The 17,133-nt window shown below is 43.7% G+C and overlaps 2 protein-coding genes and 1 non-coding gene across 8 annotated transcripts in view; all 3 read left to right on the top strand.

Moving 5' to 3' along the window:
* Positions 1-17,133, top strand: part of LOC120455372 — a 46,263-nt gene that overhangs the window by 10,798 nt on the left and 18,332 nt on the right. The window contains exon 1 of one of the 2 annotated variants that reach the window (XM_039641486.1): positions 13,832-14,597. The exons of the other annotated variant lie outside the window; for it this stretch is intronic. Coding sequence (XP_039497420.1) covers positions 14,409-14,597 — 189 coding nt within the window. The 5' untranslated portion in view covers positions 13,832-14,408. Of the gene's footprint in view, positions 1-13,831; positions 14,598-17,133 lie in introns of those variants that run through there. 2 annotated transcript variants of the gene reach the window in all.
* Positions 5,252-5,323, top strand: Trnap-cgg. The gene has a single exon. It is a non-coding gene; the product is annotated as a tRNA-Pro (tRNA).
* LOC120455374 (xenotropic and polytropic retrovirus receptor 1) lies at positions 5,900-9,210 on the top strand. Of its 5 annotated transcripts, XM_039641488.1 has the most exons (5): positions 5,900-6,061; positions 6,129-6,795; positions 7,047-7,757; positions 7,839-8,139; positions 8,410-9,210. In XM_039641488.1, exons 1-5 carry the CDS (start codon positions 5,993-5,995, stop codon positions 8,609-8,611), a joined length of 1,950 nt encoding a protein of 649 aa, XP_039497422.1. In that variant the 5' UTR covers positions 5,900-5,992; the 3' UTR covers positions 8,612-9,210. The 5 variants fall into 5 exon arrangements, with proteins under 5 accessions (XP_039497422.1, XP_039497421.1, XP_039497425.1 ...); XM_039641487.1 differs by having other exon boundaries at positions 7,047-8,139; XM_039641491.1 differs by having other exon boundaries at positions 7,047-8,152; positions 8,410-8,550.

The raw sequence follows: 17,133 nt of genomic DNA, 5'->3' as shown, positions 1-17,133 counted from the left end.
AGTCACATAACTTTCAGTTATGAGTTTCATATAACTTACAATTCCTTTTCTTCAGAGGAAAGCTTAATCTTTTATTATTTTCCCAATAGACATTCGCGAAGTGTTACAAACTGACTGACTAAAACCAATATACCCCGATATATATACTGTGGCACGCAGACATAGCGAGGTAATGGAAACAAATCACTGCGAGACAATGGCAATCAAATGTGGCAAAATCGCGTGGGCCAAGCCCAAAAAACATTTGTTGACAGTTGCTGGCTTTGATTTCGGTCCCATCTAAAGATCCCATTGTCTAGGCGAACTCTTCAAGACGAAGTGCTTTGATTGTTTTTGGCTTTCGTCAAGATTGTTGGTCAAAGTCAACAGTTTTTTTTGTTTCCTTTCTTTTGGACGCTAGTTTCCGCTGCAAGTAGCAACTATAAGCAACCTGCAACGTGCAACTTGCAACCTGCAACTGACAATCGCTGAGAACACACCGATGATTCCACTTGATATGCTTTTAATGTGTTTCTTTTGCCGTAGTCGGGGGCTCTCAACTGCAACGAGAGACCCTCGGCGACAAAAACGATATATATATAAATATAGTACACTCGTATATATCCCAGGCAGCGAAACCTTCAGACGAACTTCTTGGCTCTTTTGTGGTGCCGAGTGTAATAAAGTAGCTGCAAACAACTTCCAGTCACACAATTTTCCTGGGCTTCAATTTCAGCGTAGACGGTCAACAATCGGTCCATGATACACGTAAGACTCGAGGGCTTCCAGGGGGCAGTGTATTATGGGGGAAGTATTATGCTCATGGGCTCGCACATCATTTCACAGCTGCGACTCCAGTTCCGAGACTTGAGACTCCCCTTAGATTAGTTCACACGATAAGCCAAACAAACGGGTCGGGTCGGCGGTTCGAGGGGGTTCCACTTGGTTGGCAACTAATATGAATTTGATATTTATGGCCAAAAGCAAATGATGATTTCCCCGCTGCCTCGTCCATTGGCTGTCGCTGCGAATGTGAGAAAACAGAAAACTGTGCCAAAACTGGCCAACAAAATTTTATAAGCTAGAAACTATTTATTGGTTTCACATAACATTCGTATACTGTTATAGATTTAAAAGTTTAAAATATCCTTCTTTATGAAGCATCGTTCTGTATCTCGACCCATTGCTAATAACTTGAACTCCGCTGTATGTAGATATGTGGGATTTAGGTACACCTGTCGCTGGAGCAGCTGCCAAAAAAAGGCGAACAGGAAAAAGTTGATCCAAGACGGTTCCGCTCGAAGACGCTGCCTGTGAAAAAATATCGCTTTTGGCCGCCCGAAAAGAAGATCGTCTCCGTCTCAACTCCTGTGTGGCTTTAATGTAAAGTCAAGTCAAAAGGGGTCTATTCCCCTATAAAATGATCTAGAAACACGGACAAACTTACATATATCTGACTCTGTTTAAAGAAGAAGCTAACTTGACAACCAAAGGGACGGCAGGTTACACGAATTAAACCGTTTTGATAGGGGTCTTAATGCTTTGAAACGCCATTCCAGTTTTTTTTTTTATTAAAAAGGAGAATATGCGTTGTAAAATCAGCAGATGGACTGGTGTACATTTTGTGGCTTTACGATTTAACCGCAAAATACGATTTAGTTCCTTAATAGGCGTTTTGTATTTGGCTTTTTATGGATTTGCATTGTGCATTTTCAACTTAATCGTATATTTCCGCTAAAAATTTTAGAATTATTCACTGAAGGGGAGTTGTACAAGATATAATTAAAAGAGTGACTTGTAATAATGATTATACATATACAGTATCCAATTGTATTAATTATCTTCACCGCAAAGTACTTCAATCCATCTTCCGCATAAATTTACTGTGTATATTTTCCTAAGCCAAACTCCGCTCGTTAATTGTTGTTCACAACTCATCAAAGCGTCCCCCAAAAAAAAAAACAAAAAATGACAAACTTTATTTAAATTTGGTAATCGTTACCAGCAAATGTAAAGTCATGAGCACGATGTGTTATTTTTGGCCAGCATCATGGTCGGCATTGTTATTTCAGGGCCAGAAAGCGAATGTTGAGGTGGTATAGCACCCGCATTTCGTATTCCAAACGAGCACCAAGACCTCTTCGGTCTTGCTGTCGGTAATTGTGGCAGCAACACGGGGCAACATCATGTTGTTGTCCATTCGAAAGTTGCCCATGAGTTGCCATGAGTTGTCCATGTTCAATGAACCTTTTAAACTGTTACCATTTCTCGTTTCGAGTTCGTGTCCGAAGTCTTTTGTTTCGCTATTGATTTTCTGTGGAACTGTGCGTTGCTCATGGAGACATAAAAACGGTAGCCCAAATGGAAAGTGTTTTCCGGGCTCGCCTCTCGCCCTCTCCCAACTTATGTCTCAATTAGCACTCTAATGAAGTTGCCCAGAACAGGAAAATAATGCTGATTTCAATCCCATTATGGATTACATGTGGTGCTCTCTCGCATATTTATCGCTGCCACTTCCTATGGTCAAAATCAAGATAACAAATCAAGAAACCAATAAAAATTCCGCTTGCATTTGTGATTAAAGAATAATTCATTTCACTTCAAAATGCAATGTTCTGTTAGGTTTTGCTTAAGTGTGGCAAACCCCTTTCTTTATTTTAACGATTGCATTTTTAAATCTCATTAGCTAATCGGTTGATGGTCCAGACCGGAATCAGATGAATCTCATTAGTTTGTTTTCCATTTTATGCTGAGTTGTCACAGCTGGGGCAATTTGGCTCTAATTGAGACACAATCAATCACAAGGTAACCAAAATCGAATCCAATTCAAACTCGATCGCCGCACTTCCGCTGAGCCATTGTTGCATTTTCAATTAGCCCGCTTTGTGTTTACACGGCATTTACATTCCCATTTACATTTCCGTGGTCAGACGTTAAATCTCGGCCAACACCGAAAAATCCGGACTCTATAAAACAAAGGTGAAAGCGTCGACATCGGTGGCTAGATTAGAAATTCTTGTCCCTTTTTTCGGTGGTAATTGTAAGTGTAATGGCTATTTTGTGTTTGTAATTGTTATTGCCGGCTTCAGAGTAATGCCCATTTCCTGTCATGTTTGTTATATTTCGAATTCAATTTTAAATTTGGTGTTTTGCTTTCCTTTTGGTCTTTTGCCTTTTGCATTAGCCTGTAATAATTATTGGTATATTTTTGATAGGCGAATAAATATTAGCTTCAAGATCGAAAAAGTATATTTTAGATATAAAGAAAGTGCTTTGGAGTGAACTAACACTGTTGCCATTTGTGTAACATTAATTAAGCCCACTGAAGCCCCCAGGTAAGCCGAAGAATAATTCGCCAGCCTGCGGGACTTCTGATCTAGATTCCACTTGATTTCATCGGTCTCTAGTCGTGAAATCGCGCTTTGGGCCATGCTCTGAGGCAACTCGGTTTTAGGTTTTGGGAGGTTCCCGATCTCTGCATCCCGCATCTTATTGTGTGTGTGTGTGTGCGTGTATTTGTTTTGTATTCTTGGGAAATGGAAAAGCAAGAAAAGCGCATATCGAATGTGTGGTCTCTGGGTTTTGTTTAGGCCATTAGCCACCCACAGAATGGAGCTAAGTTGGGATCAGAGGGCATTGGAGCAGACCACCCGGGAAAACAAAAGAGCAGACAGTTTCTTGGTTTTTCGGGTGGGGAATATCGGATGATTGATGTTGGAGATGTTTGGCAGATAGCAAAGATGGATGATCGGATGTGGATGTAGATGTGGATGTGGGCTTGGTCGTCAGATAGCAGATCAGTGAACCAACGATCATTGGCATGCAATTCAATTAGCCAATTACGCATTGCCAATTGGCAATTGGCAATTGGCGATTGGCGATGCACTGACATTTGTAATTACACCTGAGCGATGCCATACTTTGCACAATTGGAGCGCGGAAGTTGCACAAGTTGCGGAGTTCTGGCCAAGATTGCCCGCTCATGGTCTGTCAGCGCTCGCCAATTGTGAGCCCAATCAAAACGGAAGTTGGCATTGGGTGGAGACCGCTTCAAGCAGTTGGTAAAACCACCATAATATAGCCGCACCACCTATGGATAAGTGTGTGTATCTTTCCCCAACACCGATCGGATGTTGTTGCTGGTCGATCAGCTTCCGTTTTGGCGCCATTCGAGGAGCAGAGGATGCGATCTTGGATCTTCGATCTTCCCCCCTAATTGATTGATTGCGCAAATTGCAGCAACTGGATTTTCTGGCCAGGAATCGAGGAGTCATGGACGCCAGACGGTCATCCAGTGCGTGAAGATGGACTTGCTGCCTGTGCGTTGTCCGCTCATATTATTGCAAATTATCAGTATTAAAAGTAATTTAATGGCTGACTGACGTACATACAAAAAATCATTAGTTAATTCGTTATTAATCGTTATTAATATGTACATTACTATTACGGACTTGGAAGACTCAATTTTCATTTGCGTAACAGCTAATGTTTCTTTTCCCATTTAGAAAATTGTTTACAGTAAAATCGAAATAAAGTGAAATTAATAAATTGGGAATAATAAATAACGATGTCAAGCCTTAAAGTGTAAATAGTGAGGAATTATCACATTTTTTTTTTGATTTCTTCTCAGACCTCCAATGATTTGGCCCCACCTAAAAGCAAGAAGCGCTTTACGGGGTACGAAAAAAATCACAAAACCTTAAGAATGGGCTTTGGACCAAACCCCTGAACAATTTGTCTAGCTGCAAGCCTCGCCCAGGTGGCTAATTAATTACGAATTTGAACTGGAATTCGTATTGGCCGCATAGGGGCGCTACCCTGTGACCCCAATCAGAAACCAGAGTTTATCCAGTTTCTAAAAAAAGCTTCAGGTTAAATGATACAAATAGGAATAAAAGCACAAATTGATTTATGGTTGTGGCTGCCGGTATTTAGATTTATGGGCAGTTAATCGATCTACGGCCATAAATTACCATCTCTTGCCGTAAGCGCCTGCGTAAAAGTACAACAAGGACTTCTTTAGAATCTGCAGGCATTCTTTTGCTTTCTTTTTGGTTTTCTTTTGCGGTTGACAGTCTATATTGACACTCTGGTCGTAGGCGTCGCTGATCGTCACCCTCGGGCGGTCCCCAGAAGACCCACAAGATGTGAAGAGTCAAGCGCGAAGAAAGTGTGGCGTAGAATTCTTCGCACTTGTTGTTTTTGCAATGCCAGATTAAGAACATGGTCTTCGTATTGGCTATTTCGCCGCTCACTTTTACATGGGGTGTTTGGCTCGTTGGTCTAGAGGTATGATTCTCGCTTCGGGTGCGAGAGGTCCCGGGTTCAATTCCCGGACGAGCCCAGGTTTAATAGCTCATTTTTTTCTTCCCTTTCCCTTCCCTCCCTGTAAGGCAATAAAAATATATATTTTAGTTTTCCTTTGCCAAGCGCGTGATAAGCGAGTTTTGGTATCGTCATCGTTATCGTGGGCTTCGTTGAGTTGCAATTTCGGGTTCGCTCGACGGGAACTTACGAACTTTCAAGAGCGTGATCTTTGGACTGAACTGACTCACCTGGTTGGAGATTTTCTGACGGACAGGAAGACGATCCACGAGGAACAGCGTGCGAACGCATAATGAGATCGAGGAAGTGACTCACAATCGAGGAAGTTGGGGCAACAGAGTTTGCACAAAGGTCTGTTCGCTGTATTGTACATACAGACAGACAGTTCTAGAGTAATTAATTTCCCGGCTGGAACAAAGAGTGCTTAAAAATATACGGAACAAGTTCAAATATTAGTGCTCGCAGGGGACGTTATTCAGTATCATAGCATATGAAACGAACCAAGAGAAAAGAGTTGAGGGTTAAGTATACATACTTTTAAACGCAGTGAGTAGGAGTGGGAGTGACAGTTTAGTTAGGCCGTAGTACTGTCAGGAGAAAGATGTCAGAATTTTCAGAGCCTGACAAATCCGGCTAGTTTAAGCCATATTGTAGCCACGCTTGGTGGGTCAGCCTGCCCGAGCCGAGGATGAAGTTTGGCAAGACCTTCGAGTCCCACCTGACGATCGAGTGGCGCCAGCAGTATATGCGATATGGGGTAAGCTGGATAACTTTCGATATACATATGTGTGTGGACCTACCCAACCTAATCACGCCGCCATAAGGATCTCAAGGAGCTGATTAAACAAGGCGTGGAGAACGCACCCTCGCCGCTTACTTCCTCGGACTATGAAGTTCAGGCCTATTACAGGGCTTTTGAGGAGACCTTCCTCACCGAATGCCAATCGGAACTGACCGGGGTGAACAACTTCTTTCTTGAAAAACTCCTGGAAGCCCGACGCAAGCATGGCCACCTGAAGCTTAACCTTCTGGCCTACTCCCGGGAACCCGGACACACAGGCAGTGACTCCTCGCTTTCACAACGGACCGAAAGGAGCCCAAAAAAGTTAATGACCACTCGCCAGCTGAGATATGCCTATGCTGAGTTCTATCTGAGTTTGGTGCTGATCCAAAACTATCAGTCGCTGAACGAGACGGGTTTCCGGAAGATCTGCAAGAAGTACGACAAGAATTTGCGATCCGAAGCGGCGGGCAAGTGGTTCGTGGAGAACATACTGGATGCCCCCTTTACGGATGGACGTCTATTGCAGCGCATGACCATCGAGGTGGAGGATCTGTACACGGCCCATCTGGCGAATGGGGATCGCTCGCTGGCTATGGAAAAGCTAAGAGTTCCGCCTTTGGGCCAGACCACTCCTCCATCGATGGTCTTCCGTGCGGGAATCGCTCTTGGCATGCTAATCATGCTGCTCGTGGCCACCGCCATCAGCTGTAGGTTGTTATGGGAATGCTTCCATAATGTTTTCAGTGTTATATCCATTCCTCATCCATCAATGCCCAGTAATGTCCAGATGATATCTATGCCAGAAATCAGATGCTTAGGGCGCTAGGTTTATCATCTAAGCCCTTGAAGAATAGGTAATGGGCATCCATTGAGATGCCGATATACTGGACATTTTTGGCTTGTAGGACGTGGCCCGGCATATATTTTGATTCGCCCTGTTCCCATTCCAATTCCTTAGACTGGAAACGAGCCCCATTGGAGGATCATACCCCGGGTCTGATGAGCCTGTTCCGCGGTCCATTCACCTGGGTGATTTTCAACTTCTACATGGCCGCCAATGTTGCCGGATGGCAGCAGGCCGGAGTCAACCACGTCCTGATCTTTGAGATAGACCCCAGAAGTCACCTGCAGCCGGCCACATTTCTAGAAATTGCCTGCACCTTCGGCATTCTTTGGGCCCTTGCCATGTTGGGGTTCCTGTACAACGACTTGATAGGTGTGTCGGATCCCTTTGTCTTTCCACTGGGGCTCATTCTGATCATGGTTGGCCTGCTGGTGGTGCCGCTGCCCATAATGAACTGGCCAGCCAGGTGGTGGACCATCAAGCTGGTGGGTCGCGTGATCACCGCTCCACTGCACTACGTGGGATTTGCCGACTTCTGGATGGGCGATCAGCTGAATTCGCTGGTGTCCTGCATTGTAGATCACTATTATACAGTTAGGTTCTATGCGGTTAGTTGGCTGCGATATGATCGGGTGAACAGCTGCTTTGAACCGGACGTGATGGTCCCGATTACCATGTGCTTGCCCGCCTGGTTTCGATTTGCTCAGTGCCTGCGAAGATTCAGGGACAGTGGTTCCAAGTCGGTGAGCTACTTGATCAATGCGGGAAAGTACTCAACCACCTTTCTGATGGTCCTCTTCTCGACGCTGCGCAGGAATACGGAGGGTAATCGTTGTCCCCAAATGGATCGACTGAATCCTGACCAAAAGCCCACAAATCCTGAAACCCTGAAATCCTCACCCGCAGGTGAATATGCCAATACGTTCAGCAACCCCTACACCTGGCTATTCCTCGCGAGCTGCGTGGTGGCCACCGTCTACTGCTATTTGTGGGATGTTATTCGCGACTTTGGCCTCTTCAGGATTATGCGCGGTGAGCGTATATTCCTTAGAAAGCAACTGGTCTATCCACAGGCCTTCTACTACTTTGTGATCGTAGAGAATCTGGTGCTGCGGCTCTTGTGGGCCGTTGAATTCTCCATTCTGTACCACAACCTGATGACTCCCCATAATATGAGGACCATCTGCAGTATCCTGGAGATCACTAGGTGAGAGGGAGTGGTAAGGTGACGGGGGTAAAACGCGAACATTTAACTTAAAAGACCACTTTTATGATTTCTCCTTTTCGGGTGAACGCCATTCAATTCGAAACAATTTTTAAGTTTTCTTATTATATTATTCGAAGTTTTGCCCGAAGTTTTGTATGAAATCTGCAGATTCTAAGAGAATTGAATGCGTTTTTCCAACTAATTCATTATGGTGGCCTAGTCAAACAGCGTCCCTGTTTTGTTGAGTGTAGTAAGCCGCTTTGCCCGCAGACGCTTCATTTGGAACTACGTGCGCCTGGAGAACGAGCACTTGTTCAACTGCGGAAACTTCCGCGCCACAAGAGACATCCATTTGGCAGCCCTGAATCCTCGCCAAGAGCGAATGCTGGAGAGCATGATGGACGAGTCGGATGGCGTGACGAATCGACGCAAATCGAATGAGCGCATTCGCCTGAAGAAGGAGTACTTCTAAAGGCAGCTGCTGATCTTTATTTCCCTTACCCTTCCCCTTTCCCGCCAATACGCTCTTTTAATGGCCCGTCGTCGTCTTTAATTAATTCATTTGTGCAAAATACAAGTCAGATGGAAAACCTGTGAGACAGGGCGACTGGAGAAAAGGAGCACGAGGTGCACGAGGAGCACGAGAAGCACGCGCCAAACCGGTTGACCAGCTGCACCCAAAAGTGGCAGCTCCCCCGGACTCCCTTCTCCATATGTACATATATATATATATGGATATATATCGCCTGGTCAGGTAACAATCGTCATTGCTGGAAAGGAGGAGCAGAGGTGCCAAGAGCAAGGAGGGGATCCTCGTGGCGAGCTCCCGATCATGGATCACGGATCACCATCGGCCATCCAGCAAGCTGTTCGACAATCTCTTAATTGACTTGCATCGAGCTTTGATTGGCCCTATAATTAGCCGAGAGAAAGAGAGGAGAAGGAACCCTGGGATGATCACCGATCGCCCATTCTAATCCGGAGAAAGGCATTGCAATGGACAGAATGATTCGGTTGCATCATTTATACATCGGCTCTTTTATATATCTGGACTGGTTGAAAATCATTTTATCAAACTATATTTTGTAGACTTTAAATTGAAATTTGTTGAAACAATGTTATAACATTTTGGTACCTGATTCCCTTAAATCTACTAATCGGATGAAATCGTTTCGAAACCCTTACTTTCGTACAAAGTAACCAGAGGTCCTAATGCTTACGGGTTTGAATACTTTATTGCGTTATTACCTTATCGTTGTGGTGCTAAAACTCTATGCTCAACGTTTAATGATTTATTTCTTATTCAACAATGACTTTTGAAAATGAAATCCTCACTAATAGGATTATAAGAAAGTTAAGGATTCTTAGGGACAATGCCACTAAAACCTTAGATCGATTATCGATTTGGGAGGAACAAAGGATAAATCCTAAGGAACTTCCCCGATCCTCTTTCTCTGTTTTTTGTGAAATTTGAAACGTAATCAAATTCCTTCATCTGAGGATCGTTGATGCAAAGAGGAAGGCAATCAGGCAGGCCAAGCTCCCGATAACTGACTGCACTTAGAAAAAAGTTTGACAGTCCGAATTTTCAGTTAAATAACCTTTGTTATATTGGAGCAATTTTTTTTAAGAAAAAATAGATTTTTAAATGACTTGTTTTTATACAAAAAATGAAGTCGAAGTAGCTTTTTTCCGACTGCAACTTATCTTTCACTTAAAGCAAGTCTGCAGTGGTTGACTTGAGCACGAGTCAAACATAAATTTGCCATTGACTTGTTGACGCTGTTGCTTCTGCAGATGCTTCTGCTGCTGCAGATGCTGGGTAATGGCAACTGCAATTTATGCTGCTTGTCGCGACTGGCGACGCTGACAATGTCTCCAGAGAAAAGCGGAGAAAGGGAGACGTTGGCTATTATTAATTGATGCCGATGATGCTGACGATGTTGCTGCCGTGTCAATTAGGCTGCCTGCACAGCAGCCACATTGCAACACTGCAGTATAAGCAGTATATGCTGCAAATGCTGTTGATCTAGGTACAGTTGCCGTGCTGCACACGCGCCAAACGCGGACCAAAACAAACAAACAAAGAAGCAGACAAACAAACGGGGAAACCAAACCAAACAAACAAATAAAACACAAGCAAGCTCGAGTTCGAGTACTCATGCAAGCCCAACCGAATCGAGTGGAGGCAAACAAGGCCCAGTCTGGATTTTCTATGGAGAATAGGTCTGAAATAAATCAAATTAACAAAATGGCAGTGACCGATTAAATGGGGTTTAAAAGCCCTATTAGTAGTAACTATCAAGTATATATGGTATATACCCCAGACAAGCTTATATATTTTATATTTGGATTTCTTTGCAGTATCAACAACACTTTTATGTCACTTGTATAATTTTTTGAGATTCAATAGTATGTAGTAGTAAACACCGCAGCTGTTTATAATTCTCAGCAATGCGCATCCTTCGATTTATGATCACCTCTTCTATTCCTGCGATGCGATGTGAGTGCCCTCGTTGGCCAATGTCCAACTTTGGGCCCACAGCTATACATTTAAGTATTTGTTACTCCACACATGTACTGCACACTTAGATGGCCAACTGCAATTGCATTTGGCTGTTGTTTACTATTTGCTGCCTCTCTGCTGCGCAAAAATGGCGCGCAAAGCAACATGCTTGCGTACAAAGTCCAAAAAACTTTTCTTAACTTGGCTTTAACCCTTTTTTGTGGCAGCGTTTCAAGCCAGCTGAGCTTGATGGCCAGCTCGTGCTAAATTTAGCTAAGGAGCAGGACATGTTGCCTTGTTGGCTGTTTGCTGTTTGCTGTTTCTGTTTCGGCGAGGCAAAGACGAGACTTCTCCCGCGAAGGGAAGAACCAGTTTTGAACCCAGCTTTGGTTCCTTTTCCTGGTTTCAGGTTTGGTGAACGCGCGCGCGATGATTCCTCCTTCACTGGCCCCTGGATGTCCCCTTTTGAAATCCCCATTGGAAACCCCAAGCCACCGGATCCCCGGACCCCCGTTGAAAACCCCTTTTATGGAGCAGCACGCGTCCATAAGCTCGATGTGCCCGGCATCCCCGATTTCCCCTATATCTTCTATATCCCCTATATCTCCTATATCCCCGATATCCCCGCTTGTTATCGCCAGTTGCTTGGCCTCAGCGGGGATTTCTTCTGACGCAGCTCATAAATTTATGTGGCAGCCTTTTGATTGCCTTTATGCTGCCGTTTTTTCTCTCCCTGTCTTCTCCTTTTCGCTTGTTAATTTGTGCACATAAATTGGCTGGCAGCCAGCCAAGTTCTAAAAGCGTTGCGTACGTATCTCCCCTACTTTCCCGATCACTTGTTGAGTTTTATCTTCGAAATTTTAGGCAGCCATCTGCCCTTTTTTTAAGCTCCAATTTCAGCTGCAAGGACTTCTGTCCTGCAAATGCAGGTGCTTTTCAAATTGAACGAAGTACAAGGAACGTGCTCGGTATTTTTGATCAACAGTCAAATTGATGTTTATATACATATGTACATACACATCTTCTTTCGGGAAAAAGAATTATTTATAAATGCTAGTTTCAAGGGCTTAACATAAAGTACTATTTGCTGGTAGTTCTAAGCCAATTATCGTACATTTGGATTGTTCTCCCCCAACCCAAAACTTGAGCTTGCAACTACCCAATTCTTGGCCAACAATTCAGATCTGCGCAACTTAACCTGCTTTATTAGCATTAACCAGGCGAAACCAACTCGATTGGGCAACCATCTAATGTAGATCAAGTATTGCCGAGCTGCGGTGACTGGAGGCGACCTTCCTCCCATTTCCAGCCGGCCACGCCCCCACTGCGCCCAGTTTTGACCTGGCCATAATGATCTGATGGATGTTGGCCGTTAGCTGTTGGCAGCAGCATGGAAAATTGCAAATTATGGCAACGGAGAGAAGTAGCAAATGTTGAGTTTCCTCGGTTCTATGGGGGAGGGGAATCGAAGGCGACAACAAGTGATTTTGGCGAATTGGCAGCTGCGGCAAATGAATTTTAATTTAATTAGCCAACCCACAAAACAGCAGGTGTTTATGTGTTTTGCTCTGTGAGTCCAAGGAATGCCCATGTAATTGCCACAATTTGTTGTCGACTGTTGCTGCACGATCAGCATCTACACAATCTACACAAAAATTATGATAATCGTCAACGTTTGAGCCGGATTCGCAATTGGCAGCTGGGCTGCCCAACTAAGAGGTGATGAAATCTCAGAGGAATATGAAAGAGTCGAAAAGCTATGTCAATATATACCGACTAGATTTCTAAAATTCTAGTTGTTTTCTAAAACATCATAAATTATAAATTAAAATTTGACACATTTCTTGGTATAAAATATAGGCAATTTATGGTAAATTCAAGAAGATATATATTATTCGCTCGGCTCTTGGCCGAAGGGGGGGGGTGGCGAATAAGTCCCTAAGCGGCTTTTGGCCAGCTCGCGTCTTTTGTTTAATGATAAGCTCCCATCTTGAAGATGCGCTTGGCTTGGCTTCGATTTTCGAGGCTTTTGGCGCGCAATATGCTTCTCCTGACTGCCCCGAGTGGCTCATAAACAAGGCTTCGGCGCAGAATCGTCGAAAAGCCCTGGAGAAACTGGTCCCCAAAACAAAAGCTAATGGGCCATGAACCGATGGAAGCCGTGGAAAAGGAGAAGTCAAAAAAAACAGAGAAGACGATAAAGAAGCTTCCACTGCCTCCAGGTCTGCAGCATCACGAGCATATACTTTGCAATTGTACCTTTTACATAGGAACCCGCTACAAGGCAACAGCAACAGCAACAACAACAAGAGCCCGCAACGCCAGCATCTGCCCCCGCAACTGCCACGCCCCCCACGTCTTGGACAGCCCACTTTGGCAACCTCAATAACAATGTTTTTTGTGTTGTTATACGCGTTTCTCTCGGTTTTCTACCTTTTTGTCTGCTGTTGCATGTTGATTTCGGAACAGCGACTGCGACAAAACTCGTTAAGTCCGAAAACGTGTTTTTTTCGCTCGCTCTGTGCCTTTTTCTCATTTACGTATTTTTCTGTCTATCTGCCTTTTTGTTTTTGTCGTTTTTTTATGCCTTTTTTCGTTTTCTTTGCGCTGATCTTAACAGCCGCCATTTTGTCTTTGGGCCTGGGTTTTCGAGCAAGCTGTGCTTGGGAGATATCTGGTTTTGCTATAAAGTCTTCCAAGACAAGCTCCAAGTTGACTTGGCCTGAAAGTTCATTCGCCGGGCGAATTATTGCAGAGAGAGAAGTACCCAGATGGCTTGAGAGAACGGGCACACTTCCCCTGTCACATGGGTAATTTTCTCATCGCCCCTTTGGGCACCGCTCAGAAATTCGAACTCGGTTTGGGATCATATTTAAACTAGACTTCGACTTAAGACGAATAGTATTTTATAAATAAAACGAATTCTTTTTGTTGTTCAGATTTATAAATACGCAGCACCTAACACTGCAAACATTAGCCATTAGATCGTTTCGAGTTGGTATAAAGATTCTATTTAATTCAGCACCCAAAAGTATGCAATCAGCTTTGGCTGTTTTCCTTCAACAGCTTGAAAATATCCCCAAAGCGCGAGAGCAAGGGAATTTCCCTCTTGAGCCGCCGACTTCGAACGCGGGAAATTATGTTCGCTTGGAGTTTAATGTTTAGTATTGTTTGCGCTCTCGGCTTCGAAAGACGTTCGCTCAGTCGCCGTCGCAGCTTCAAACAAAACATTTTTTTTGGTTTAACAACAAACAAAACATTTTTTCGAAAGAAACCAAGCATTTTTTTTGTGAAACAAAGAGAAAAGCAAAACGTATTTTTTAGTGAACTGTGTGTTACTGTTTTATAAGAATTAATCGAGGGAAATCAGACGAAACACTATAAGAGCCAAGCTGCTCTTTCAAACAGTCTGCTAATGTGTATGTGTGTGTGAGTGTTTTTGTGAGCGTGACATTAAAGCCAAAAGAGCCACAATAACAACAACAAATGATAGCCAAGCTGCGGAAAAGCTAAAAACCTTACAAAAAACTAGCTAAGTGAACGCAAACAGGTGCGAAAAGTACAAAAAGTACAAACACGTACGAAAAGAAAACGAAGAGGTTACCAAAGAACACCAAAAGGGTTGCTGCAACTTCCCTTGCAGGCTTCTTTTTCTTGTGTCTTTCCCATTTTGCGGAAGTTGTAGAAGAGCCCAAAAAAAAAAAAAAACACACAAACACAATGTGCTAAAAAGTTCTTGAGGGAAAAAACAAGAGCCTTCGATATGGATACGGTGGCCATTAAAACTTCGCTGCCACATGCCCCACTGGCGGGGCAGCAACAACAAATGCTGCTGCAGCAACAACCGCAGCAGACGCAGGCAATATCAACAATAGCAGCAACAGCAACGAATGCCCAAACATCGGCAATCAATGCCAAAAACAACATTGGCGCCTTCTTTCAGACCTGCAAGGTAAGAAGAAAACTGTTAAATCGGAAAAAGGGGTCATTCGGGGTCAGCCGAAAAAAAAACCAGAACGCAGCCATAAAAAACGCAGTTTTCCGACCACGAATATTGTCAACCTGCCCATTTCAAGCCACCAAACATACTTGTATCTTTCTCTACCTCTAGCTCTACCTACATTCCCCTCTATCCCTTTCCGAGAAAAGTAAGAAATTAAAACGCGCCTGCAGTTGACAAAGCCACAAAAGTGTAACTATTTTCATTGTGGGCGCACTTTTAATTGTCTCCATAGCTCCCCGTCCAAAAAATTAAATAAATAAATAGTGGCGGGCAACAGGGCATGCAATGGTGTAGGGGGTTGAAGATATATATACAATGAAGAGGAAGGTTCTGCGGAGTATGAAGTGAACAAAAGTTCACGGATTCGGAAACTAGTTACCTTGGAACAGTAGTAGCTTCTTAGTAGCCACATAACAAAGAACCCACACGATGTAGTAATAAGGCATAGTTTCATTTGATAGAAAGTCGTTGAAAGTTAAATACCAACGGAAATTTGATAATTTTGCACCTAAAAGTGCTGATTAAACCTATCGCACAACAAGTGGATGGCAAAATGAATAAAAAAACGAAACGAGCTCTGACAAATTAAGCCCTGATGATCTGTGATGATCGAGCTGTCACGATTATGAGGAGCGTTCGATTAAATTGTCCGTCGAGCGGCAAAGTGCAAAAGTGTCGCATAAGACGATCATGTAACGTAACGGTGGACCTTTCCCAACCTTTCCCAACCGCACCCAAAAAGCTTGCAAGTCCGTGAAAGAAAAACAAACGCGGCGAAAAGTGAGGCGTTTATAAGCGACCAGTTCCATTTACGCCCCTTGCATAACCAAAAAAGCGAGTACGGTGACTATAACTATAGCAGTAACTGTAACTAGTGTATATGATATGCTACGCTACACCAGAAAAAACATTCTTCTCTTCAAATGGTCAAACATTAGCGTGGTTAACCAGCCCACAGGGAAAATATGAAACAAGCTCTTTGTATGTTTTTTGTTTTCAAATGCCCTTCCTAAATGGCAGCAATATTAACTACGGTAACGTAGCAATCACAAGTGATATGAATTCAATGAACTAATACCAAAGGACTGCAGTTTTTCGCTGAGTGTGCCAGGCGAGGGTGGATCGTTGGCTTACGCTATAACCCGGCTCACTCAGCGTGACAGCACTTGAGCCTGCCGCAGATGAGATCTAGCCCCAGATGAGGTCCCTTGGCCGACCTTTGTTTCCTGCTTTGCAGGTTTTTCAGTTTTCCAGTTTCCCAGTTTCCCAGTTTTCTGTGCTAGTGCTTTGTGCTATGTGTGAGCGTGACACCATAATGCTGGGAGATCGGGGCAAGGGATCGGCATCTATAGAGACCCACTACCTGCTCTCCTCAACTACCTGTCACGTTAGAGTTCCAGTTAGTTGTTTATCCTGGGAAATATCTAAATGCTTGCGCAACTGTTGCCCGATTACGATTACGATTCCAATTCCGATTCCCAATCCCCAACCTACTCCGATCCCTTTTCGCTTTTCCCTTTCTCGAGTTGTCACAAGTCTCGTTAAACATTTCGCTTTACTTTAATTGAGTTTCCTCCGCCGCCGCCCTCTTGTTGTTTTTTCTGTTTCTGTTTACCTTAATTATGTTGGCCAGCGCACTGCACGCATTAACCCCAACGTGCCGCAATTGTTTTACGCTCACACGAGCGGAGGAGTGGGGGTTTATTGGGGGTGGGGGGTGGTGCGTTGTCGGAGTTGCAGGAGTGGGTGGTTGCCTCATTTAAGGCGCGGAAGTGGCGTACAGCCAAACAGCGAAACAGCACAGCCGCTGCAGCCACCTTATGAGCATATTTCACATTTATCTATAAAGAAATTCCACATACATAAAACTAGTATGCTAATCAATTCGAATGAGGCTGCGATTGATCCACCGTAGAGGAAGGGGGATAGCCATGCCATGAAGTGCACTGTAAAAGATCGTATAGCTATAACTTTATTTGAATTTATAGAATTATGTGGTACACATTTTGTTTATAGATTTCCAGATTTACCTTCAAAGTATATTCTCGTTAAGTGCATTGTAATTTACTGTCAAAGCCGTAGTCTAGCCAATTTTTATCCGTGTAATATAAAGTGGTGTGGGACCTTAACAACAACAGCAAATATGCGCAGCTGCGGCGATCGAACAAATCTCAATGTTGCTAACCAGAAACCCAGCAAGCCAGCAACAAATATCCGAAGCCACAGCAACAGGTTGAGCATAAATTATGATCAAAGTTAAAATATAATTTTTTCAATTTACCTACCTCTTCTTCTTCTTCTTCGGCTGTGGCCGACTTGTAGCCGCTCAGTTGTTGCTGTAAGATTGAAGGGAAATTTTTCGGGCATTTTTGGTTGGCTTCGTTTGGTAACTTTCACAAGCACATTTATCCATTCGTTTGTTGGTCAAAGAAAATTAAAACAAAAACTCTGGCTGAAAAAAGTTGATGGGAGGTGCAGCGGAAAA

The sequence above is a fragment of the Drosophila santomea genome, chromosome X, assembly GCF_016746245.2.
Source record: "Drosophila santomea strain STO CAGO 1482 chromosome X, Prin_Dsan_1.1, whole genome shotgun sequence".
Taxonomy (NCBI): domain Eukaryota; kingdom Metazoa; phylum Arthropoda; class Insecta; order Diptera; family Drosophilidae; genus Drosophila; species Drosophila santomea.
Note: the sequence above shows the minus strand (reverse complement) of the source record. Positions and strands in the feature narration are given on the sequence as shown.